Below are 26,522 nucleotides of genomic sequence, written 5' to 3'. Positions count from 1 at the left end.
AAAAAACTTGGCAGTCTGTTATTATAGTGCTATAAACATTTGTGTGATTAATGAGAGAACTTTTATGCCAAGTTGTTAATAACTTTGTTCCTAGAATTTGCAAGTTCATTGTTTATAGATAAATTCCAATTTTTTGAATTTTTTTTTCCTCCTAGCTCCCTTATTTGGCATAGTAACCTGTTGAGATTTATTTACTTCCTAGAGCAGTCTGCCAAAAATTTACCATAATAATTTATCAAATTTTAAAATGGAGATGAATACATTCATTAATAAATATGATGATGATTTATGTCAATGCATTTATTTAGGTGATATTAAAATTACAAGGAAGTCCAACAAATAATATATATAAATACCTATAATTAACTAGACTTAAATATTTATTTTTTTTTATCAATATCAATACTTTTAAGGTAAGATCGATTATTTAAGCATTTATTGAATGGTAAAATTTTTTATATTTTGATGTCCTGCCCTCGACAAATTCAGGTGATAAGAAGATGGCTTTTGAATTAAGTACGGTAGTTTTGGAAAAATAAAAATAACTCATTCGGTTTTTTAAAATGTGAACTGATAAAAGACCATTGTTTTGGTATGTTCTCCAAACCATTGTTAAATAGGTAATGTTGTTAACTAAAAAGATTGAAAAAGCAAGCAAGCTTCCTGCTTAATGCTTGTTTTAAGTTTCTGAAATAGCACAAAAAATTGTTGACGGATATTTTTTCCCAAAGTGTTAAAATGAATACGAAAATGAAATCTAATTATGTCCAAGGATGAAAGGTTATTTAAGATCAACGAGGTACGAAAAACTTATGTTGTAAGGAGGTGAATGAACGTTATCATGCAACAAAAGCAGCTTTGGGTGAAAGTCAACACAGCACAGACATAGTCCAATATAGAATATGGATGAAGTTTTCATCATATGTATTTAAACGTTGCATTTGTTTATATTACGTGTATGCTCTCGCATTAATAAGTGTATAAACGGCGTCGAATTTTCAGCGGATCATAACTAAATTTTAGCTCAGCAATATAAATAAATTAAATCTAATTACATTTATATGAACGCTGGTCAAATATCCTTGCATTATTCAGCATTTTATTGAATTGTTCGTCAGTTTAAAGTCTCTTGGTCTGTTTTTCTCCCTTCCATCGCTAAAATAAATTAATTATAACAATTTTACGTAGTAATAAACAATTGTAATTAGGGATACGACGAAAATCAATTTTACAATAATTTGATTTTAGCAATAACCTACAAAATATGCCTGGGTTGATGCATTTTCGTCATTTTTGAACTTTTCTTTTTCTTTTCAAAATTTAAATATTGTTTTATGAAAATCTTTGATTATTAAATTCTTGAAATCATTGTTAATAATTTATCACTTTTCCGTGAATATTGTTAGCCTGCCTAATTTTAAAAAACCTGTTTTCATAAATTTTTGGCTTTCAAGGATGCACTACGTCACATTGTTTTGACTTTCGTATTCAAAATATTAAAAGATTCTACAGAAGAGAAAATATACGTCCTTGATTGTTGTGGCGCACCTCATCTTGTTTTACATACATAATAGTTTTGAATTTTTCGAGTTGATGGGTATTTTAACGAAAGCATAATTACAGTTTAGATATAATTTAAAGCGAAATAGACCGTTTATACATTACAAAGATTGATCGTGTTTAAAATTTCCACGATTTGTCCTTGTTTATTATGGCACACCTTATGTCATCCATCCCAACTGCAGATGTAACAAGGACATAACGGAAGGTCATACGTTGGAAAGTATTTGTTGATTGTAATTGTTTACGAAAGTTAAATAATAAAAATTATATATATATATATAAGCAATAAAAAATAGTTTTTACTTTGTTTTGCAATCAGTGAAACATTTTCTGCCTAGAATGTTACCAGAACGAAACTCGGATACCGAATCAAATTATGGCTATCAAGCATGGCAGGAAGTTTTTTTTTCTTATTCGTGAATGCTAGTAGTTTATCTGTGAACTTTGTTGTCATCTGTTCAACATTAGATAATTCTCAGCTGCATTATTTAAGTGCCATACAGCTTTATTAAAACATTAATATTTCTCATTTGTTCATGGTTTGTTGAAAGGTCATTTCACTTTTTTGGTAGAGCTTATTATAGTAAGCATATCGACTGCGTGTGGTCTATCCCCACGAGTCTGACTCATATCTCTGGTTTGTTTTGAAAGCTTTTTGTTACAATTTTTATTTTTTTTATTGATTTTTTTTTTTTAAGTTTCTTCACTTGTATTTGTTTTTGATACTGAAAATAACATTAATTTTCCTAATTAAATTAGTTGACGATGGTCAATAAAAGAAACTATTTATTTCCTGGTTTTTAGAGTAAAATTTTAGAATACTGAATTGAAAAAATTAGATTTTAACATATTGATTTTAACGAAGATTTAATACTTAAAAATTTGAAATCCGCTTTGTATTAATATATTTAAGTATTCAAAGTTTGTTATATAGTATTATAAAATTTGTATTCCAAATGGCGAAAATATATATCCTTCTAAAGTCGGTTATTTCCCTTGTCAGGCCCCTGATAATACAGAGTGACATCTATTAGTAGATGATGCTGAATCACGCTTGATGAAATTAGATACTCGCTCTTTCTCCCCCACATGGTTTCATGGCCATGGACCTATGATCCGAAGGTCAGTGGACTGTATGTGGGAGGAGTTTGAGGATACACGAAAAAGAAGACATACTTTCGATCGTTCCATTGCGTGGTTTTTGCAATGGGTGCTAGTTTTTACGACCTTACCCAAGCGGTCGATTTGACTGGTGAGTCAATGGTCAGAATATTTTAATAGGAGTATTTATTAATCCATTCACCCTTTCATTAAAGTTGTTGTATGCACCATATCATTATCATGATAGTCAACTCGTCTTTTATAAAAGCATCATGTGTTGCTCGATTAAAATTTTGATTACATTTTAGAGTTTTGCTTTGTAATAACAAAGAAAAAAGAACTAACGCATAAAATGCACAAAAAATATTTTCGTGCAGTTTTTATAAACATCGCACATTCAAAAATTATAGAAATAAAGATAACTGGATGGCATGCAGTGAGGAATTTTCCTGCAGCTCTGAAGGATTCGAATCTGATGTGGACTGATGATTTCAATTGGTAATTCAAGTTAACGGTTCTTTATTCTTCGTCCGTACTGACTAACTCATTGCGAATCAGTCCTATGAGGTAATGAGGAAAATTAAGATTAGTCATATATCTCATTGTAAACTAGTACCTTGCGTAACAAATCTGTATTCTAAAATAAAATAAATTTAATATATTTAAATGATTTTGGATTTTATGCATATTATTAATAGCTTATATAGATTCCACCCATCTGTCATCGTTGTTTCTTTAGATGGTACCAGTTTAAATTCTATTATAATAAAATGCCTCATTATTTCAGTGTGCTTTTTCAGGTTTTCCTTTTTAAACTGTGAAACTGATTTTGAGATCGCTCTGCAGGTGTTACACACCACCTGTTAAATATCTTTTTATTTCTGATAGATTTCTTGCAGCTGTTCTTTAAATCAAGATGATAAATTTAGTACTTAATTAATTTTTGAAAGTAAATTTTTTTTATTTCCTACCCAAAGCCATGATTCTAGTGCTCGCAAACACCAGTTCTCTCTATAGTAATGAAATTTTGATTCGACACATTTAATCGGAATAGGTAATATTAAATCTGAATATTCATTAGGACCAACCCAAAAGAAAGTAATACAACCTTGACCTGTAGTTACGACCTTGTGTTTAGAACCACCATTCGAAAAAGGCAGTCACATGACTGTTTCCGAGTAGGTCACCATCCGGTTTCCAGGTGATGGCTTGATTCGGGATGTAACTTCCCAGATGAGAAATGAAAGCGGGAACATGAAGATTCTAATGATAGAAGTTGAGTTTCAGGTAAGTAAACTATCGCGATCCAGATTAGTGCGCGCAGACATGTTTAAATTTAGTTCTTAATATTTGATCTAAAACATATTCCCTGTATATTCAGTTTAATTACTCGAGCAAAACTATTTAATATAATATAAGGAATTAGGTCAGTTGTTTTCGATCAAGGACGAAATAGAAGTGCTGCAGAATCGCATTTTGTCAAGGTTTCATCGATCCATTCGTGACTCATTTGTCTAGGGGAGAGAGCTCCAAAATAGATAACAGCTGGGTAGCATTCATTTTCCAGGGGCCAATGTTCTTTGATAAATAAGTACGTAAAAGTTTTACAATTTTATCAGGTAAAATGCATAATTCTTGTAACGTACAGCGAAAGTTTGCATGCGTTATTTATTAGTCATTGTTAGATCTCGTCGGAGAAATATAATTTATAGAAGTCACAGAAAGTAATGGTAAATTCTTGATCTTTCGGGGGGGAAACGTTTTAAATGACTGTTATTTTTTTCAGTAAATTGTAGAATTTTACGCTGAAAGATATCAAAAGTGATGATAGTTGTTAATAATAATCTATGTAACACGTATACGCTGAATGATCCTACTTTTACTATGCCGGATAAAAATTAATAATTTAAGGTAATGATGCGTTTGGATAAAATATAAGTGAATTAATGCGTGAAGAACATTTAATTTAGTGAATGAAGATGGATACAAAGAATCATTTTAATAATTTTTCAAAATGAATTAATATATAACAGCTGCAAATAACATGAAAGCATTTCAGTTTTGAAACAATAAGTAGGGGGTACTTAAAAAAAGCATCGTTGATATATTCATCTTCCCCTTTCAACAATTCCCTATTGTTATTACTCCAGTTGTTGTAATTGCATTAAAATGCCTTCCTGTTTATAGATACAGCCGGTAAAAATATATACTATCAAACTAGAATCTTTATATAGCTTCTTAGTTATTTTTATTAATATTGAGAATAGCGAACTTGTTTTCGGGTAACTGATCTGCTTTTTATTACATACGGTTACACATGAATAATCGCACTTTAAATATTTAATATTTTCTTTCTTTTTTTTATTATCAAATTAAATGATATAATAAAACTCATCATATAGTTTTTTTAATGTTCTAAATTTTAATGCGAATAATTTTTAATTTATATACATAAAATCAAAAAGAGAGTAATTTAATACAGTACTATCAATGGTTTAATTTCTTTGAGAAAAATTAAAGCGATGATTTGCTTGATTTCAAAAGGGAATATTTCCGGTTTTTCCTTGATTATTTCAGGTTTATTAATCAGATTGTACAATCTTGTTCTCTTAATAAAATTTTTAAAACAAACGGTCATGTTGGTAACCCTTTTTTTTAAACACGATAATTTAAAAGTACTGTACAGTACGTAGACTATTATTGTCCACCTTCATAATGCGGTTTAATCTTGTTTCGAAATTTTTAAATTTAGGTAAAAATAAAATAGAGATAAAGAAAAATAACTCGAAGAAGAAAGTATATCTTGGCCGAAAAGAGAAAAATGTCGCTTTTTTCAAGAAGACGCCCATAATGACACGTTGTGGTCAGAGGTCGAAACTGTCGTCACGCGTCATTCACTTTCTTCCAGTTGTTTTCCACGGGCCTCTTACTGTTATAAATGTTAAGTTATTAGTTTGGCCCAAACCAATCAAACCTTTCGTCTTATTCAATGTAGTCTTAAATCTCACGGAGTCTGGTAGACAGGATAACATTTAATAACATTATCTAAATTATTTATAGGGCATTAACCTAACTTGGATTTATTATCGGTTCCTTTGAGAAATTAATCACATATATATTTCCTTATTAATATGATCATTATTTTTGCTAACAACTTATTTTAAATGAAATTATATATTATCGTAATAAATATTACGTTTATAAATTTATCTATTTACAGTATATGATTCTTATCATAAATACGTAGTATATTTCTGAACTTTGTTAAAAGTTTTAGGTGATAACGTCACTTCTGATGTTGAAATTAAATTATATTAAAACGCTAAATCAGATTGTTATAAATTATTATTTTAAAAATATATTATATATTTGTTTCTTGAAAAGTTTTATTATTTTAATGTTATAAAAAGAAATTTTGATGAGGGACTGGAATATTTTCAGGCAGTTATTTAGAATTTTCTTATCTTCACTGCTGCCCACATATGGTCCTTGCCTCCGGTCTTAAATCTGGGAAAGAATTGTTAAATTGATGTTCAAGAATGTGTGGTAGTTCTTCAGAAAGACAATGCTTTCTTAAATCATTCTGAAATATATAATAGTTTCAGGAAGAAAGAGTTTGAATGCTTATAGGCTAAACTATTTTTAGTATTTCAAGTTTTATCATTTTTTCTTTCTTTCTTTTGAACGATCAGATTTAAGCTAAAATTTTATTCTTAGGAATTTATGTCATAGTAACTGTTTTTTAAGTTATGGAATTTTTTTATGGATATTGCTTATTCATAAAAAAGTAAAAAGCATATATACATAAAGAAGTAACGGATGGACGCATTGTATATTTATTCCGTCTTGACCCATTTTACTAAAACTCAAACAGGACAGTTAACCATGTCTGGGATAGCTTGACCCGACTTAAAAAGTAACTGCTGTCAGCAGGAAGGGGTTAGTCCGTGTGACGTCAAGTACAGACGTTTTCCTAATGTCTTCAGCCGAGCATAACCATTACTTTCATTTCGAATTTGGATGATAAAAGGTCATTAACATCTATTAGCAACAATTTATATCGGTTCGCCTAATATATCTTCGTAATAATTATTTTTATATGAAAAATCTGTTAATACAATCGTTACGTCAAAGTTTATAGGTCATAAAGTGACACCATAGCCTTCATGACATTATGTAAATCGGTGATAACTTATATATAATACGAAATTTGAATCAAGGATATTACCAAATTTGGATTTTGAATGAGGTAAAAAGTATTGAGGCTGAATTACACGAAACAAATCAAATCAATAGCACTAAGGATTTTGATGAACAAATGTTTATGATTCTAACTGCTATTACTAAATTAATCTTTTGTTTCTCAGATATTAATTTTGAAATCTTTTAAAAAGAATGAAATATAACATGAAACTTAACATTTACATAAACAGGAAGCAATGTCTTCACTAATCTTTAATTCATTAGTATACTATTTTTACATTTTTTAAGCAGAGTTTAGGTTTTTTTTCTCAATTTCTGAGTAGAAATTTTTCGAAATTGTTTTCCATAATGATGATGATTTTTTTATCTGAACTTTTGTTTCAATACATAGCTATTTTTTCTTCTTCTTTGCTTCGATTGATTTAAAGAATTCGTCTCGGTAATTGAATACTGTTACTTCTCTAAACAAATACGTACAGGAAAATTGGCGCTTATCGCCATTTTAAGTTATGCGAATTCAATTAAATACATTGATAAAGCATGTGGTTTAATGCGTAAGAAAAGATAGCAGTTCAAATGAATTACTGAACTGTGCTCGAGTTGAGTGAACGCTTCCCACGCCTACAATTAGGATGATACGAAACATTTATTATCTTCGTTATAACTATTTAAGAAACTAGACGATGGTTGAATAACCGACCTTGGCCTATTTCCAAAAATAAGGTGGTGTCTCAACAGTTTTAAATATTTACTGTGGAAAAGTAGTGTCAACTATCATTAGCGTGACAATCTACTCTGAAGATAACGAAAGCAATTTGAATAAAGCAAGAAAGATATATCTACGATTACATGACTTACAAACTGTTTTTCTAGTCCTGTTTTGAATATAATAGTCTACTTTTTTTTGAAAACTTTTAATGATATAGACAATTAGAATAAGGGAAAATAATTTCCTACATTTATACGTTTCTTGCGCTTATTGTACCGGAAGTGATAGCATGGGAAAACCATAGACGTTTAATTCGTCTTATCCTGTGTTAGATTAGAACCAGTTTTATATATTTCTTCCAGTCATTTACTTAAGGTCTTTCTATTGTATGCTTAAAGTAATTAAATTATTATTATTTTCAGTTATAAAATTTCTGATAAACAATTGCCAATGATTCTGATGATTGGTTATTGTCAATGATGTCATATTTATCATCATCAAATTGATTATTCGTTATAAAAAATATATGATAAAAAAAAGGAAAGTGTTAACGTGAAAAATGTACTATAGATTAATTAATGTTTGTTTTTTAAATAAATATTACAAAATTAAAAATAAATCGAATTTGTAAAAGTATTTTATGTGAAGGGATAAGTTTTAAAAATGCAAGTGGTTTATTCCAAGGTCAACTGTAATATGATACAGCATTGAAAGATAAAATTTACATTTTATTAGTGGTGCCAATCATATTCAGTAGTTGCTCTTTAACCAGTAACATGCTTATATTTAAAGAACTGATGTAAACTACAGATAAAATTACAAACTGCTAACGGAATTTTGTTGCTAGATAGTACCATACTGTACATGTAAGTTTGTTACATATTAATTCAAATTAATTTTATAAAAATTAAAAAATTCAAGTAACATTTTGAAATAAAACTGTCTAATTTTTAGATTCTAATGATTAAGTGAAATTAATAGTCTACTAATCTGGTATTATTTTTAAAAAAAATTAAAATACATTGGATTTCTTGCATAGCCTACTTGTTTATTGAATTATTGTATATTGATTAGTTTAATTTTTTTCAGTATAATATAAAAATAATCAATTTTACAGCATAGTTTGGGCAATAAAATCTTTCTTATAAAATTTGTGGCATTTTATTTTTGTAGTAAATAATTATTTAAAATTTTTCAAATAAAAAATTTTTCCTAAAAATGTTACCTTTCTATCTAATAATAGTTCAGTATTTGTTACGGTAGATGGTTTTAATTCAAATTATTTTTTTTAAAGCATAACATTATATATGTTCAGAACAACAAAATTAAGCATTGTTGTACAGTTGGAAGTTTAATCTGAAATCCAAAGGAATGTGATAAATTTAAAATTAAAAAGACTTATGCTATTAAATTATAAAACCGTTATAGGATTTTTAACAGCTTTTTAGATTGCTTCTGAAATTGAAATTATAAAAAATCTTTTATAGGTATAATAAATTTAAAAATTTTAAGAAATGTTTAATGGGTTTTAATAATTATCTTTTTTGTAGGAAATTCAATTTAAATGTTGACAAACTACTCATATACATATTATTAAAATACTTAGATAAAAGAATTATATTCAAATTTATATTTAAATAAATTAATTAATTATATGAAAATGTGTTTTCAATCAGGGAAAAAAAATGAAATTTTAATAATAGGAATTTAAATGTAGTATAAAATGAGAAATGAAGTTCATATTTTAATAGTGAAACCTAAAAGTAGTAATTAAAACATTGTTGGTATTTAAAATATAATTCAATCTTTAAAATATAGAATAATTTTTCAAAAATTATTTTAAAAACTACATTTTAAAAATGTCAGTACATTTTATACAATTTTTAATTCCAGAAAAAAAGACTTAAAGAGAGTGTTGAGTTAATCCTGTTTTGCAGCACTTTAAATTTACATTACATATTTAAAAATATGTCATTGGGATTTTTTTGTTTTTGTTTTGTTTGTTTGATATTAAAAATATAGACAGTATCAAGGAAGTAACCTTAATTAATATAAAATTTTAAATCAAACTCTTAATTCTGTTTTATTACTGTATTCATGCATTAGAAAGATATCTAAAATATAATGGAACACTAAATTTATAACTTAAAATAAGAACATGTTTTGAATAAGATCAAAATCCAGTTTAAAAAAAAAAAAAAGATTTTACATAAAATAGACTGACATGAAATTTTTCCATTTTAGCATTTATTTTACACAATTAATTTTCTGCTTATAATCAGCAACAATTAAGTACATATTATTTAGTTCATAATTAATAAGAAAAGCTTTTGAAGTTTAACCTGAAGTTAAAGAATGGACAAATGATATTTTTAGTTTGTGGGCAGAAAAATATTTAGGTATTAGAAGTAGTTATGAATTTGACAAATTTAAATGTTTCTAATGCACTTTATATGTTAATATTTAATTTGAATTGATTTTTTTTTTTTCAATTAATACTAATTTTGATCAAAGAGTAGGTTTTCATATTATGGTACTACAGAAGTTATTTTTATTGGTCTAAAGGTAATATTAGTTTTCCTTAATTACTAAGATTTAATTATATATAAAATAATAATCTTATATATGCTTATATTATTGTTGTTTTTATTGTTGAAGTCAAACATGAGTTATTCCAGCTATTAAAGTTGACATTCCACTTTCTAATTGAATCAAAAATATTTATACTGTTTATATTTGTATTTGCATTCCATCACATGAAATGCCAGAATTACTTAAAGAATAGAATTAATATAGAATAACCAAGAAGTGAATGGCTTTCAAAAAGATGTACAAATAACTATATAAATTATTAATTTTTTTTAAAGAAACATAATTAAAAGTAAACTATTCATATTAGAATGAAACTGATATTTTCATTAAAGACTTTTATTATGATAAATAGTAAATAAATAAAAAAGTAAAATAGAATAAGCAAAAAAATTTTAAAATTGACAAAATTCAGTTTTTTCTAAGTAATATACATTTTCAGCAAGTCAGATATCTAAATATTTTTAATATTTAATTTAGGAACTTTTAAAGATACACATTTTTGTTTTCACCTAAAAAAGTTTTTAGTTCAATTTATTAATGCTTAATTCTATTAGAATATTTAGATTAAAAATAAATAAGTGAATGTTCAGTATTAATTTTGTAATTTTTATTTGCTTTTAAAATTATTTACACTGAATTATTTTGATAACTTCATAAGAATTAGATTTGAAACATTTATTTTTAATTTACATTTAAACAGAAGATGAAAAAATAAGTGCATATTTTAACAAACACTTTTAATATCTTTTATTGTGCTCCATTTAGTCTTAATTATTACTGTACTAAAAAGCTAATACTTCGGATAATTTGAGATTTTTACAAATATTCCTGAATTTTAAAAAATCATTCAAAAACTTTCTAGTTTTTAAAAGACTTACAGATGACAAATAGTGTTAAGGGATTGGATTTAAGGGAAATTGAAATTCTTTAAATTACATTGTCATCACAGATTTAGCTCTACATGTTATAAGTCCAGCATTTGGAACATTTTATGACAAAAATGAGCCTGTGAAATGTTAATATCTGTTAGGGTTATTAATGATTTTTTTATAGCTTGATATAGGCATATAAAAGATTCACAATATGACTGAAAAAATAATTTTTAAACATTATTAAAAATATGTATATGTTCTAATGATTTTTATCCAATTTTAACTTATTCATAGAGTATTAAAGAAAATTTGTCTTTTCTTAATATTTTTTAAACTATTAAAAGTATAGACTTTAGTCATTTTTACTATAAACAGACCAAAAAAAATTCTTGATGCATCATTAACACTTTTTAATGAATAAATATAAAATCTATGCTGAACAGACTTATTTGTGTTGATAATTTATTAACATTAACTGTGTGACTAAGCTTCAGCATTCTAAGTTTACAACAATGGAAAACAAGTTTGTTAAAGATTCAAAGAAAATTATACATATACTAGCAGGTAGGCCCGGCATTGCTCGGGCAAAAGTAACGATAGCGAAGATTAAGATTATTACATTATAGTCACAAAAGAAAAAGAGTAATTTCATCAACAAACTAAGTATTTCTAAAGAAAGGTCGAATTTGAAAATTGAATGTTCTAATATTGTTCGATTTTCACGATGTGTTCTGATTATATTGTTCGATTTTCATCGAATGTTCTAAAGAAGAAAGGTCGAGAAAAATCGAACTAATCTGTTTAAATTTGAAAATCGAATATGTTCTAACATATTACTCTTTTTTTTCTTTCTTTCTTTCTTTTTTTTTCCCCCCCCTCCTCTCTCCAGCGCCCATAAATTTTGCACGTTGCTTTCTCTTGTTTTCTATTGTTACTTAACACTCTGGTACTTAAATTTGGTACCCTGTGTACCAAATTTCAACTTTCAACTCCTAACCGTTTTAGCGAAAATTAAGATTATTACGTTATAGTCAACCTTACCCATTTTCACAGAATGCAAGAATTGGGTCCCCCGTTTCCAGACTAATTGCAGAATTTTTAGATGGGTCTAAAAATATGTTTGATTTCCCACAAAAACGAAAAATGCTGCATTTGCCTCTTGCACGTCGCTTTCTCTTAACACTTCCATTGTTGATGGAAATGTTAAGCCTTAATCCTGTCCCTCTCCCCCATGGGGAGGAATTTTGAGAAATCCCTTCTTAGTGTGCATTTTCGTGACGTAATCTGTGTACCAAATTTCAACTTTCAACTCTTAATCGTTTGGGCTTTGCACTGATTTATTATTATCATCATCATCAACTCGTCTCGATTTATATATATATATCATCATACTCGTCTCGATTATATATATATCATATGGAATAAAATTCAAATAGAAGTTATATAATACGAAAATGAAAATGAGATTGCTATATAGCAAAAATATTTTCTTTTGTGTTTATAATGTTTTTTTAATACTAATATAAATACAAAAAGTGCTATTTAACATTGTAAAGCTAGTTCATTTGGTGCAAAAAACCACAATAACTCAATTTTTTGGCAGAACAATTAGGTCAGGATTTTAGTATCAAATCAGTAACTGCATTAAACAAAACTGCAATAACCAGTGTTTTTCTGTAATTGAAAGGCATCTTAAAGCAAGATATATTTAATTGAAAATTAGTAAAAATTTGAAATATCTCATTATAGGTAACCCTTGATGATATATGTGGGTAATTGGATTGATACATATATTGCATATATCAAAACCACACATCAAAGTTAACAGTCAATGGAAAATTAATTAATTTGCAAATCAGATCAGTAAGAAGTTGTCTGAAGTCATAATTTTTACATTTATATTCACTTGGGCAGAGCAAAGACATGGAAAATGACATAATTAACATTTCTCTAGATTTGATTATTAAAAATTCTATATAACAAAAATACAATATTAAACACAAAAATCAAAACAACAAAACAAATTGGAAAATAAAATTTAAAGATCAATTATAGAGAGTTTAGACTAACTACTAAAGCAGTCCAAAAAAAAAAAGAAACACATGAAGTAAAAGATTTTAAAAGTCAAGCAAAATGTTTATCAAGCATTACCAATATACTTACTGCCTTCTTTTTTCTTCTTCGTAGAAGTTTTGTAAAAGCTGAAGAATTAAAACTGAAACGTTTGCAGAAATTGCACTAGACTACATGTGAAAATAGAAATTAAATGATCTAAATAAGAGTACTATACTAGGAAAACTAAGGTTCACTTTTTTTCTGCTTACTAATGGTGAGCAGGAATAGGGAGAAGGAATTGGTTTAGCATTGCTGGCTCTGAGCTTTGTCAAGTTGGCAATATAAACTTTTCTCAGAAGTCAGAACAGACCCATATTAACTGAAATCCACATTGATCAAAAGTGCATGTATTGAGATTCTGTATTTATTTTTATTCTTTGACTAAATATGAATTAATAAATATTTCTGATTATTCTTCTTATCTTCAAGGTTTTAATGATGTTATCATAGATATATCAAAAAAATAACAATGATAATATTTCTATCAGGTAATCAATATCAATGAGATTTATCAGAATATTTTTATGATACTGTTACATTTTAAAACTTTTGAGAATGGATGAATAGTCAAACAATACTTAATTTGAATGAATGCTAAGCTTATAAAAGTGCAAAAAGATAAGTGCAAAGTTTGTAAGAGTAAATAAAAATTTTTGTCACTGACATTTTAATATTTAGATACTGCTGGAGTTTTCTCTTTGAGGAATATTAAGAATATAGTAATGAATAAAAGATGTACAGTATGTGAACTAATAGAAAAGTTTGAATTTTTATATTTTCTATTAAATGAGATGATATCACTCAAGTTTGTGTCTACTAAAGCAACTGTAAAATACAAATACAAAAAATTGTAATGTTCTTTATCATTTCTCATTACATAATACTTTGATGAATAAACTATAGTAATGATTATGACAATACAACATACTAGTAATATTGAATAATTAATTTTTAATGGATAAATCAATGATTAATAATAATAATAATAATTATCTCAGCTTTTTAAATAATTTTAGGCTAATGTAACAATTATCATCATATCATATATAAAATAATTTATTGTATCTGGATATTGTGACTTGAATTGTTAGTGAATTTAAAGAATTTCTTTTATCATCATTCTGAGTATTATTATAAAAAAGTGGGCTATTCTAATATGCTTGTTATAATGTAGCTATAAATTTGGCAGTTATTTCAAAATCAAATCAATATCATAGTACCATTATATTTCTTGTTTTGTAAATTGTGAAATGTTCTTAAGACTATATAGGCATATCCCACTTCAAGGTGCCTTCCTTTATTGTGCTTCACTAATATGGTACTTTTCAATTCTATTCATGTTTATTATTTTTGATTCTTACCTTTCTCTTAAGAGAGTTTTCAGGGTTCTTTCTTTTTTATTACTTTAGCATCTTTCTTTAAGCCTACTGCTTAATAAATTATACTATTAGTATGTTTTTTAGGCTTTTATATGCACTGGCAGGTGGAAAAGATTGTTTTGCTTTAAGGCAATATTTACTTTAAGATAATGGACTGAATCTAACTCATCATATTATAGTTAATAATGAAAAAAGTTAAATTTTATAATCATATCTGTCTAAATAATGTGAAATAACTAAATATTTTGTCATTGTTCAAAATTAATGATCAATTCTGCTAATATAAAATAATTTATCATTAAATTTCAAGAATCTCAGTAAAAGCTAAAATTATGATATCTAGGAATAATGCAAAAATATCAGAAAGGGAGATGATGATTTATTTGGTTGTCAACCTTTGATAGCGGTAAATGAAATTAATTACTTAAAGTAACATTTTCTTGAAATGGAAATTTTCATCATGTAAATAAACTAAGTGCTAAAGTTAAACTGTTTAATAAATAAATTAATATATTTATTTTTTATTGAAAATTTTTAATTTAAACTTATACTTGAAGTTATATAATTCCTTAATAAATTCATTAAAATATTGTGCCAAACCAAAACGGAGCCTAGATTTTTTTTTTTTTGTACAATTTAGAACAATTTCATATAATTTTTCTTTTGTAGATTGTTTATTGTCAAAAGAACAGGCTGAGAGACAAATAAAGGGTGTCCAAAAATTAATGCAGGATTTAAATTTCATGTCATTTTTCTCCCATTGGATTGGTAATGCCATATGAAGTGGCATCTTGTGGTAAACACATTGCAGTTAGTTAATATGGAGTGATGCATGATGGAGGAGCACGTAATGATTATCAAACCTTATTACAAGTACGAGGAAAGTTTTGCTGTGACTGCACAAATTACATGGCATTTTCAGTTGGAGAATATGCCAAATGGAATGACTGTGCAAAGAACAACTGATACATTCCCAATGAATGAGTTTGCTATGGATTTTGGACTGGTGGAGTGATTGGAAAATTTTTCAGGCATATTTTTTTTGAAAATGCAGTTACTGTGAATGCTGAGTATTACTGCAAGATGATATTGGAAATTTCATGGCCTCATGTGAACAGCATGGATTTTTGAGAGACATAGTTATAGCAGGATGGTGCCACCAGTCATATGGCACATGAAACATCTGAGTTGTTGCCACAGAAGTTTCTTGGGCAACTCATCTCACACAACAGTGATCAGAATTTGTTACCGAGATCATGCAATCTGACACCATTCAACTTTTTTCTCTGAAATTTGTAAAGTCCAAAGTTTATGTCACTAAAATAAGAACAATTCTTGAATTGAAAGCAGAAATTTGAAAAGTTATCAACAAAATTGAGCCACAAAATTGCTAAAATGTAATTGAAAATTGTATCAAAAGAATATGAGTCATGAGGGCATTTGTCAGATATTTTATTCCACTTTATTTTTTTTTACATAAAGTAATAGCTTTAATAAGAGTCATGATGGCATATGTTGTTAAATCCTAAAACTATACAATGGTGTTTGTATTCAATTATAAAAAAAGGAGACAAGTCTCTCCTGTAACAAGGTTTGCCTCTATTACAATAAACATTTATATAGGGTGGGGCAAAGAATGCCCTTTTGAAATTTAAAAAATTTTAAATTTTATTGAACAAAAATTACATAAATACAACAACAAAATTACAATGATTTTAATATTAACCCATAATGGTGCCCCATTCTGTTGAAAGTAAACATTTGCAGTAGAAACTAATAGAAATTAATCATTGTTTTCTTCATGAAAATTCATTCGTTAAAAATTATTGTGTAAAATAAATAGAACCTCTGGGTTCATAGTTTTTTCATCCTATGGCTTTTATTGTAGTTAAATATTTGAAGACAAAGTCTGCCCAAATAGGGACCACCACTTATTAATTTTGTGTTCCAGACTGTACGATCTTGGTGACAACCTTCCTTTTTAGGCTACTGGCCGCCAAAATGCTAAAAAGTCGTTTAAAAATAAAACCTGTTATAAAATTTTATATCTTAAACATTTCAAAGCAAGCTTAGTCAATTTAAATAAACAAGTAATCATAATTTTAAAGAATTAAAAGCTTACTTGGCCCTTTTTTTTTTTTTTAGTAACACATCACACAAGGAATATTTGTTGATATAGGTTTTATCGGAGGAATGCATTTTTGATCTTAATGACCCCTTTTCAGTCTTCCAGTCCTCCAATAAAAGCCAATAGTTATTAATTCTTTAAAATCCACAACAAAACCAGTAACAGAAAATTTAAAGTAATCATAATGTATTATAAACATTTCTTTAAATATTTTCTGGGTAATATATAATAGGATGTTGAAAATAATCAGTACTTATTTAATTAAATTATTATTTAATAGGATTTTTGTTTGCTACAGAAATATCACTACTAACTGTGATTGCTTCTGAAATGCTTTTAGAAAATAATTCTATTAGATATTTCATATTTGGAAAAATTATTACATTTAAAGTAATAATTCTTCCAAGACTGCATATAACTTAATAGATAAACACTCGAAAACCTTTAAATGTGCAGCCAAATTTATTAACTTCAAACGTTTTCGGTCTTGTTAAAAGACCTTTCTCAAGAAGAAAAATACATTGTAAAATACTTTAAACCAGTGGTTCTTAACCTTTTAGTGATGAGGGACCATTTATCAAAATTTTTCTCTTGCCATGGACCACGAGCTGTTTGGCAGTAATATAAGTTCTTATAAGGTTGTTCTATAAATTAAACATGTATAAAATTATTCAAAACCAAGAGTATTATATTATTTGCGAAAATGTTACATTAATTATATTATTTTAGCGCAATTTTTGTAACTGCATAGTGTTTACCAACTGCTGGATTCTTTGTTCAGTGCTACTCAAAGCCAAACGCATGTCGGCACTGGCATCCAACCGATTTCGATGTTTATTTTTAATTATCAAAAACACTGAGAATCCTTGCTTGCATAAATATGTGGTTGAAAATAAAATTAGGTACCGTAAAGCAATTTCTCGAATTTTAGAGAAAGCAATAGCTTTATGGCTCCAAAAATCTTCAAGTTTAATTCCTGTCTCGAAAGTATCCTTGCAGTTACTATCATGTTACATTTCAATTAACTCTTCTTGTATTTTATTCGGCACCTCAGAAATGTTGACTATGAAAGGATTGTGAATCAGTTTCCGAATAATGCCTTCCAGGAGGTCTTTTAAAGGAAACTGGCCTCTATTCAGGTGTTACAAACGTGGAGAAAACCCAGAAAACTCCACGTGGCCAGCCCGTCCAAACGCAGTGGGAACCCGCGACCAAACTCTGTGTTTAGCGACAGAACCGCTCGGCCACTGGTGGGCATCTCAGCACACTGTCTGTCAATAATTGGGTTCAATGTATCAAACGCAGAAAAATTCTCTTTCAACTTTGCTGATCAATAGGTCGATTTTAGCTGATAAACGTACTGATTTTATCTTCAAATGCAAATATATTGCTAGTGCCTTCCAATTTCATATTTCCTGACCGTTGCAGTTGAAGGTTCAATTTATTTAGTTTGTGCAAAAAAATCCACTAAATAAGCAAAATGTATTTGAAATTTGAACTGACAAAACTCGTCGTCATTTATTTAATAATTTTAGGATGACTTCACAGACCACTTCGGGTGCTTTCAGGGACCACCAGTGGTCCACGGACCACCGGTTAAGAACCACTGCTTTAAACTCTTCTATGACTGTGTTATTTACAACACAAACTCTTGGATACCTTTTCGACTGTAACGGTTCTTGAAAAAGGTTATTAAAAATAACTGAAAATGTTTGAATTATATCAAAAAACGGCTGTTACATTGTAAAATTCGAAGACTTACGAATACAAAAACGAAACGTAACAAGACTGAAAACGTTTGAAGTTAATAATTTTGGCTGCACGTTTAAAGGTTTTCGAGTAAGTGTTTATCCATTTAAAGTAATGAAATAATGTGTTGTTGCATATTTTGTTCACCTCAAGGAATTTAAATATATATCACTTAATCCTCTTGCAAACCTTGTATCCGGTGCCGTCAAAGTTTGTACGCAAACGTTTTCGGCCCATCACTAGGTCCTTCTTCAAGCTATACTCTCTTTTTTTTTTCGACTGTTATATCGAAGAATATCCACTTTCCGGATAAAAATTCGAATCATCGAATTCCAAATCTATCGAAACCGCGTGCCATCAACATTCAAAATTTTTTACGTAACACGATCACGTGCCTATCTTCGTGATGTATACTATCTAATCTCAATCTGATCGCATCTTTTATCCATGCAACTTCCCTGTAAGGGTCTCTTTAATCGTTTTGCCTCCATTACTTCGTATCGCTCTTTTGTATTAGGGCCTGCCGTGCTAATGATAACTTTATCTCATCCTTCGAATTGATTGGTTGGGTGTACTTGAAGGCTTTACAAATCTCTACTTGCTCTAACCATCTAAGGTGGTCCGTGTGCTGTGTGGTGATGAGGAGTTTAGTGCTCGTGAAGTCCGCTGTGATTTCCGGATCTGAGGCGTATACTGCCAGTGCAGTACTGCTCCTGTTATTTCTAATGTCTTGCTGATGTTCCTTCCACCTAACTTCTACCGATCGCTTCGTGGCGCCAATGTACATTAAATCTCTGTTAAATCTATGGTCCTTTAAAGGAACTGCGTACACCCCTGGAAGCTTTTTCCTGTCCGGCCTATCCTTATCATTACGCAGGATTTGAAATATCGACGGGCATCGTCTGTATGCGATACGTATTCCTTGTTTCTTCACAATTCTTTTATATAACGATGCCAACAGGGGGTTGTATGATACAGGTATTATTCGTTGTGTCGATTGTCCAATGGAGTCATTAGGGAGTGGTGCCTGATGGGTACAGTCTTCATGTTGCCTCTCTAGCTTCTGTATTAATCCATTTTATCCATGCCCCTTTGCTGCTACTCGCAGGTACTTCATTTCTTGTTCTAGCGCTTCCTGTGTCGAGCAGTGCGTGTGTGCCCTTTTGACTAGAGTCCTGAACGCCACCAGTTTTTATTGGTAAGGGTCACAAGAATCTGCTGGTATGTACGTCGAGAAATTAGAAGTCTTGCGGTATACGGAGGTATTCGTGCTGTTTTCTCCTAATTCAATGCTCAGGTCCAGGAAATGTACCGCGATCTCGCTATGTTGCTCAAGCTGGACATTGAGGCCATACGGGTTGTCGTTAAACTGCTCTAAGAATACCTTGAGGTCTATGTCTGTTCTCCATAGTACCATAATGTCATCCATGTATCTTGTATATAAGCCTATGTTATTGCCGTAAGGTGGAATTATCCTCTCTTCCAGTTGCCTGATTACAAGCCCGCAGATGTCGTGGATGACATCATGGTACTATGGAGAACAGACATAGACATCAAGGTATTCTTAGAGCAGTTTAACGACAACCCGTATGGCCTCAATGTCGAGCTTGAGCAACATAGCAAGACCACGGTACATTTCCTGGACCTGAGCATTGAATTAGGAGAAAACAGCACAAGTTGGCATCGTTATATAAAAGAATTGTGAAGAAACAAGGAATACGTATCGCATACAGACGATGCCCGTCGATATTTCAAATCCTGCGTAATGATAAGGATAGGCCGGACAGGAAAAAGCTTCCAGGGGTGTACGCAGTTCCTTTAAAGGACCATAGATTTAACAGAGATTTAATGTACATTGGCGCCACGAAGCGATCGGTAGAAGTTAGGTGGAAGGAACATCAGCAAGACATTAGAAATAACAGGAGCAGTACTGCACTGGCAGTATACGCCTCAGATCCGGAAATCACAGCGGACTTCACGAGCACTAAACTCCTCATCACCACACAGCACACGGACCACCTTAGATGGTTAGAGCAAGTAGAGATTTGTAAAGCCTTCAAGTACACCCAACCAATCAATTCGAAGGATGAGATAAAGTTATCATTAGCACGGCAGGCCCTAATACAAAAGAGCGATACGAAGTAATGGAGGCAAAACGATTAAAGAGACCCTTACAGGGAAGTTGCATGGATAAAAGATGCGATCAGATTGAGATTAGATAGTATACATCACGAAGATAGGCACGTGATCGTGTTACGTAAAAAATTTTGAATGTTGATGGCACGCGGTTTCGATAGATTTGGAATTCGATGATTCGAATTTTTATCCGGAAAGTGGATATTCTTCGATATAACAGTCGAAAAAAAAAAGAGAGTATAGCTTGAAGAAGGACCTAGTGATGGGCCGAAAACGTTTGCGTACAAACTTTGACGGCACCGGATACAAGGTTTGCAAGAGGATTAAGTGGTTTCACCCCGGTGTGTATAGGTGAATTGTTTTTAAATATATAGCACAATTATTATGAATTAGCATGGTCTGTACTTTAACTTAATAGTTAAGTTTTATTACTCTTATAATTGTAATCCATATAAGAAATAAGACATACACTCTCTCTCTCTGCATATCATATCTGAAATCCTGACGTCAGCAAACACCTAGCACAGGTTAATAAGTGGTTAGGAACAGGGCCGGATTTACATAAGGGCATTTGGGGCCTGTGCCCAGGGCCCCCACAAAACTAAAAAAATTATGTTTAAACATAATTTTTTTCTATTACCGCGACAGCCTAGTGTGGCCTAATCATGAGGGCAACAGGCAGAGAAAACCAAACCCGGGAAAAAACCGATGAAACATCGGAAAATTTCGGGAAAAAATTTCACATAGGTATTTTTCAGTTAAATTAAAATAATTAGTTTTACACAATAAAATATATGTATGTTTACAATAACCTTATTTTTAAATGAAATTTACAACTTCCTAGTTCAAATCTAATTGAAAGTACAGTATTTTGTGTAAATTTTCTAAATCATCAAATTTGTTTACTCTTAAAGGGGGGACCCCCACCGAATTTGTGCCCAGGGCCCCTGGATTGGTAAATCCGGCCCTTTTTAGGAAGGAGCCAAGGTGTATCCTGGGGGAAGTTACAGCCAGAGTGGTTCCCCATTAGCTTCTCTACTAAGACATACTATTAATCTATAATTATCTTAAACACATAGGCCTATATAAGTCATAAAATTTTTTTATTATTAGAAGCTTTATAATATGAATAGCAATATAAATTAGATTTGATCTAAAATATGGTTGAGTATAAATTTTTTCTCAACAAAAAATAGAAATATTAAAATAAATAAAATAATAAGGAAATTAATTTTTTTCAGAAATGTTTATAAGATTGATTATCTATTTTTAATGTTTATCAAACAGTTTTTTGAAGATTGTTAACAAGTTTATACTTTGTAATAAGTTATAATAAGGCTTTCTTTTTTTACATACAAAAGTTTTTATTTTATTTTAAAATAGTTTTGTAATTATCTTGCTCCACTTTTTTCTTTTTTTGTAAGTGTTGATAAGTGCTGTACATTCCAAATAATCTAAAATGCATTTTATGGAATCAAAGTAAAATCTAACTTAATGAATATAAAGATTTTTAATTTCCAAAGTAGCTCTGTACTGATTTTGGGAATCTAGTACAGAAAATTATTTTTTCACTGCTGTAATCTAATGAAAAAAATATAAATTAGCTTATATACATATTTTATTGTGACACTCATTTTATTACATTAAAGCTGTTAAAAAGTTCACTGAAACAAAATTATTATGTATTTCAGCTTGTGGTTGTTAATATTTTTGTTGTTGTCTTGTTATCACATTCTTCATTCTTGTTTTTGTTGTCGTCATTTTTTTTCTAAATTTTTGTATAAAAATAATAATTTACTGTGTTGTTTTTAAACTCTCATTTCACTTTCTTAGTTTGGGCACCATTGATGTAGGAAACTGTCCTATGTCCTTGATTGTGAACATATTTGACACATCACTTGTAAATGACAGAAATAGGCCTAATTTTGGTGTATATGGAATATACAAAATATTTGTTGTATGCTGATCTACAACTTAGGTCAATTTGGCATGCCAGTTGTAAAGTTTGGGCATCACTGTCCTAGATCATGAACTTTATGATTTCATTGGTCATGAGCTTAAGATCACAATGTTTGTTGTTAATTTATTTGAAATATCTTTATAGATAATCCAAAATTAAACTTTTTCTTTTAAACTATAGATTTATTATATGGCAAGATTTTCTCCTAGAAGTCAACATCCTGCAAAGATTGTAAACTAATCTATACAAGCATACACTCAAAAACTCAAGCTAGGAATCAAAAGTGTATGTGTGTATTGTTAAAAGTTTATCCTGGATTAGATAAATCTAAAAGGAAATAATGATTATGTTAAAGGTTTTTGTCATCTGTTCTTTACAAGGAACATTTCTATCTGTATATATTATGTATTTAGTATTTCATTCATGGACAATTTTTGGTTTTTTGGACAATGTGTCAACTGGTAGACATTGAACACTGGCAATATAGATCTACAGGTATTTCTTTTTCCTGAATAACAAATGAAAGCAAATTTACTTATTGAAGAAAGTTAAAGGACAAAACAGAGTGACTAGAAAGATGTTATAAAAATTTTAATTGATAATATGCTGATACTTAGGCCAAACATAAAGGTTTCAAACAAACCATACTTCAAACATGTATCAACAACCACCAATAATTTAATATCCAAACTTATAGGATTTATAAGTAATGTACTGAATAAATTTGCATTTTTTACTCGGTATATGCTTTATTCCAGTATAGATGCCTCAAAGAGCAGACCACAAAAATCTTGGAGTCCAGTTTGAACCCTTTGTGAACTCAAACCATCTTCTGCAGTAAACAACCACTCACCACACCGGGATATAGTTAATCACGTATTCTGAACCAATTACGGTGTGTAGATGAAGAAAGCAAATGTTTTTGAACTCCTTCTGATGGATCTCTGTTTTCGAATTTTATTTCAAAATAAAGATTCATCGAGAAAATGTTAAAAAACCTGATGGACTCAGAAGGAGTTCAAAAATGTTTGTTTGTTTTTGTTTGTTTTCATCATCTACACACTGTAATTGGTTCAGAATACATGATTATCTTCCTCAGGTTGTCAATTGTAGGGCATTATTTATTTGGGAAGCTCTCCTCACTTCCATTTTGTGCCTGTGTAATACATTCATGCTTTAGCTTCCTAACTTGTGGATCACTTTGAATTTTTCAACCATGATGCCACACTACCCTAGTCATCCCATATAACACGTCATAAACTCATGCCATAAAAATTGAGACTTTTGTTTTTGTTTGCATTATATTTCAAATTCTGTTCTTTCTTTTACTCATGAGCCTCAAATCCTGTTGTGAAGTTTAAATGTTTCTCAAAATTTTAAATATTCTAATGTCATGGGCCTACTTCACATAGTGACATTTCATTCTTCATTTGTTAGCCTGATGACAACAATTATGTAACATTGAAAGTACTTGGTGTTTAAAATCTTTTTTATAGTGCATTTGACAATGTATACTTCTAGTATTATACTTTATTCCTGTAGTCCCCAAGAATAAATCATTGAGGACTACAGGTTCATGCTGAAAAAATTCTAATTGGTATTGTTCTCTTTTCCAGACATCATTAATTAGGTCTATTGGCTATAGTTAAAGTGTAAAGAAACATAACAGTATAGCGTAAGTTTATGATTAAAAGCAAAAACACTGCATATGTATACTGCTGACTAAACTGAAGGAGTTTAGCCACCTCATAGACACTGTAGCTGTGGCTCTGAATTTATTACTTGATAAAAATTTTTTGAGATTATTCTATATCCTTGTATGATTCAAAACATTCCAAACATTGACCATTGGGTTTGAATTATTTTCACAATTAGAATGTTTATGAATTATTTTAAATTTCTAGTAGGTGTTCTGTTTTTACATTTTATTTTAAAGTTTAGAATTCATTATCAGATTTATTATCTTGGAAAAATAAAAATAAAAATTTTGTCAAGTAATAAACTGACTCCTTAAAAATTTCTAGCATTTTGTCTTATGGATGATATAAATAGCAAATGATATACATAGAAACTGAATGAGAATCACAGAAATAATGGAAATGCACCTCATTTGTATCCAGAAAATTGAATTTAATGGATTAAAGATGTTTTCAGTCTCTGTTTATAGTACCTCATTTACTGCCTAGTAGACATCAATTTTAATGATCTGAATGAGGTGGCAGCAGTTACATGCTGCCACCTCCTTGTTCTGTAGTGTTTGACAAGCTTTTTCTTTGATTTTTACCCAGTCATTCACTATTAAAGTTCCAACATTAAGTTCATCTGCTATCTTCTACATTAATTCACCCTTTTCTACTCTCTCAATCACCTTAATTTTTTTCCATTGATAATGATTACCATATGCTTCCTTTTTGCCAATATTCTAATGTGTAAAACACATCCAGTCTGAACTAGGAAGCAACAAACACTGAAAAAGCACCACAAGTCAGGAATGACGTATGTGCATGAGTGATAAGTGCTGGAATAAAGGAAAATGTATACATTTTGTGGGGATAAATGCAGGAGATTCTTTGTAAACTCATCAGATAGGTAGGTGGAGTTCCAAGAGCATGGCTCAGAAAATTTGGAGTAGTGTACAATATTTTCAAAAATTTTTGGTTGCCTTTGATCAGACTGTACAAGGGAGAATCTACCGTATATTACTTAAGAAGAACTTTTCAGAAGATCAGTAGAGGAATAAGATAGTCAAAGGGAGTTCCAATAGGTATTTGTTAGATTAAAGTCACCACACAATATGATGGTGAGTCTTTGGAATGCAAAGGGACAGGAGAAAACATTCAAAATGTGCAAAGCTATTAGGGCAGAGTGCATATATGGTAACAACAGTACAGCTAAACTTATTTATTCATATGGCAAGAATTGAATCTTGGTATTCATGTAGTATTATGATGCTAAGCTGATTGGGAAACATACTGTATATGATGCTACCTTTGGGAAGCTCAGTTGAGTTTATGATTTGAGTGATGTTGGATGAAATGAGTTTCTCAAGTTTCAGTAAAAATGCTTATTAATGTGGCACAATAAAGGCATGTGCAATCATTGTGAAATGAATGAATTTCTTGCTGAATGAATTATGAATGAATGAATGAATTATTGAATTTATATATTTCTTGCTATTGTTTTATGGAATACAATTAATGTCATACATCATATCTGAAGTTTCTTGCTAATGGAAATTTGTGTGTAGGTAATTCTAAATTGAGAACTTTTTATATTTTTGTTAAAATATGTTTTTTTCAATATTTGTTTATAATAATAATTGTTTAATAATTTTTATTTCAATATTTGTTTAATAATTTGTTTATCTTATCTTTCAGGAACTTGAAAAAGAGGAGTATTTATTAACAGAGATTTTTAAAAATATTGATGATAGAAGCTTATTATATGAATCAGTAAAATTATTATTTGAATGTCTTAAAACAAAAATAATTACTGCACAATGTTTATCAGAAAAATTAAGTGACAAAGGAAAAGATCTTAATGCTCAGACAGTAGATACGAAGAATTCTAAATATTTATGCCAAATAAAGTAAGTTTTTAATTTTTTTAAGAATTAATTATGATTGATTATAATGAGGGCAAATTTTAAAAATGAAATTATGGACAATGACAATGGCTGATATGTTATTTTTAAAAATGTTTTTAATTATATTATAATATTTAGGTTATGTTGTTATCCAGTCAAGCATTTAATTACAATATTTTTCTATGCAAATTAATTTTTGTTGTTAATTAATGAACGGGTTAATGTCATTTGTTTGTTTTCATTACATATTAGTTAAATGTTATATTTGAACTTTTAAAGATTTAGGCAGAACTAACATTTTAAATTGCAGAAGTAATTTAAGAAATGTTTGTAACAATGTTTATTTTACTTTTAGAATTAAAAACAATATTCTTTTTAGTTGTAATAATTTGTTTTCAATAGTTTATAAAATTAATTTATCATATTTTG

At 29.3% G+C, this 26,522-nt stretch overlaps 1 protein-coding gene across 1 annotated transcript in view; it reads left to right on the top strand.

Moving 5' to 3' along the window:
- Positions 1 to 26,522, top strand: part of LOC136969648 (uncharacterized) — a 128,638-nt gene that overhangs the window by 6,952 nt on the left and 95,164 nt on the right. Inside the window, exon 2 of the mRNA XM_067263919.1 lies at positions 25,885 to 26,096. Coding sequence (XP_067120020.1) covers positions 25,885 to 26,096 — 212 coding nt within the window. The remainder of the gene's footprint in view (positions 1 to 25,884; positions 26,097 to 26,522) is intronic.

Source organism: Centruroides vittatus, unplaced genomic scaffold, assembly GCF_030686945.1.
Source record: "Centruroides vittatus isolate TY-2023 unplaced genomic scaffold, ASM3068694v2 contig_18, whole genome shotgun sequence".
Classification (NCBI taxonomy): Eukaryota; Metazoa; Arthropoda; class Arachnida; order Scorpiones; family Buthidae; genus Centruroides; species Centruroides vittatus.
This window is presented reverse-complemented; position numbering and strand designations above follow the sequence as displayed.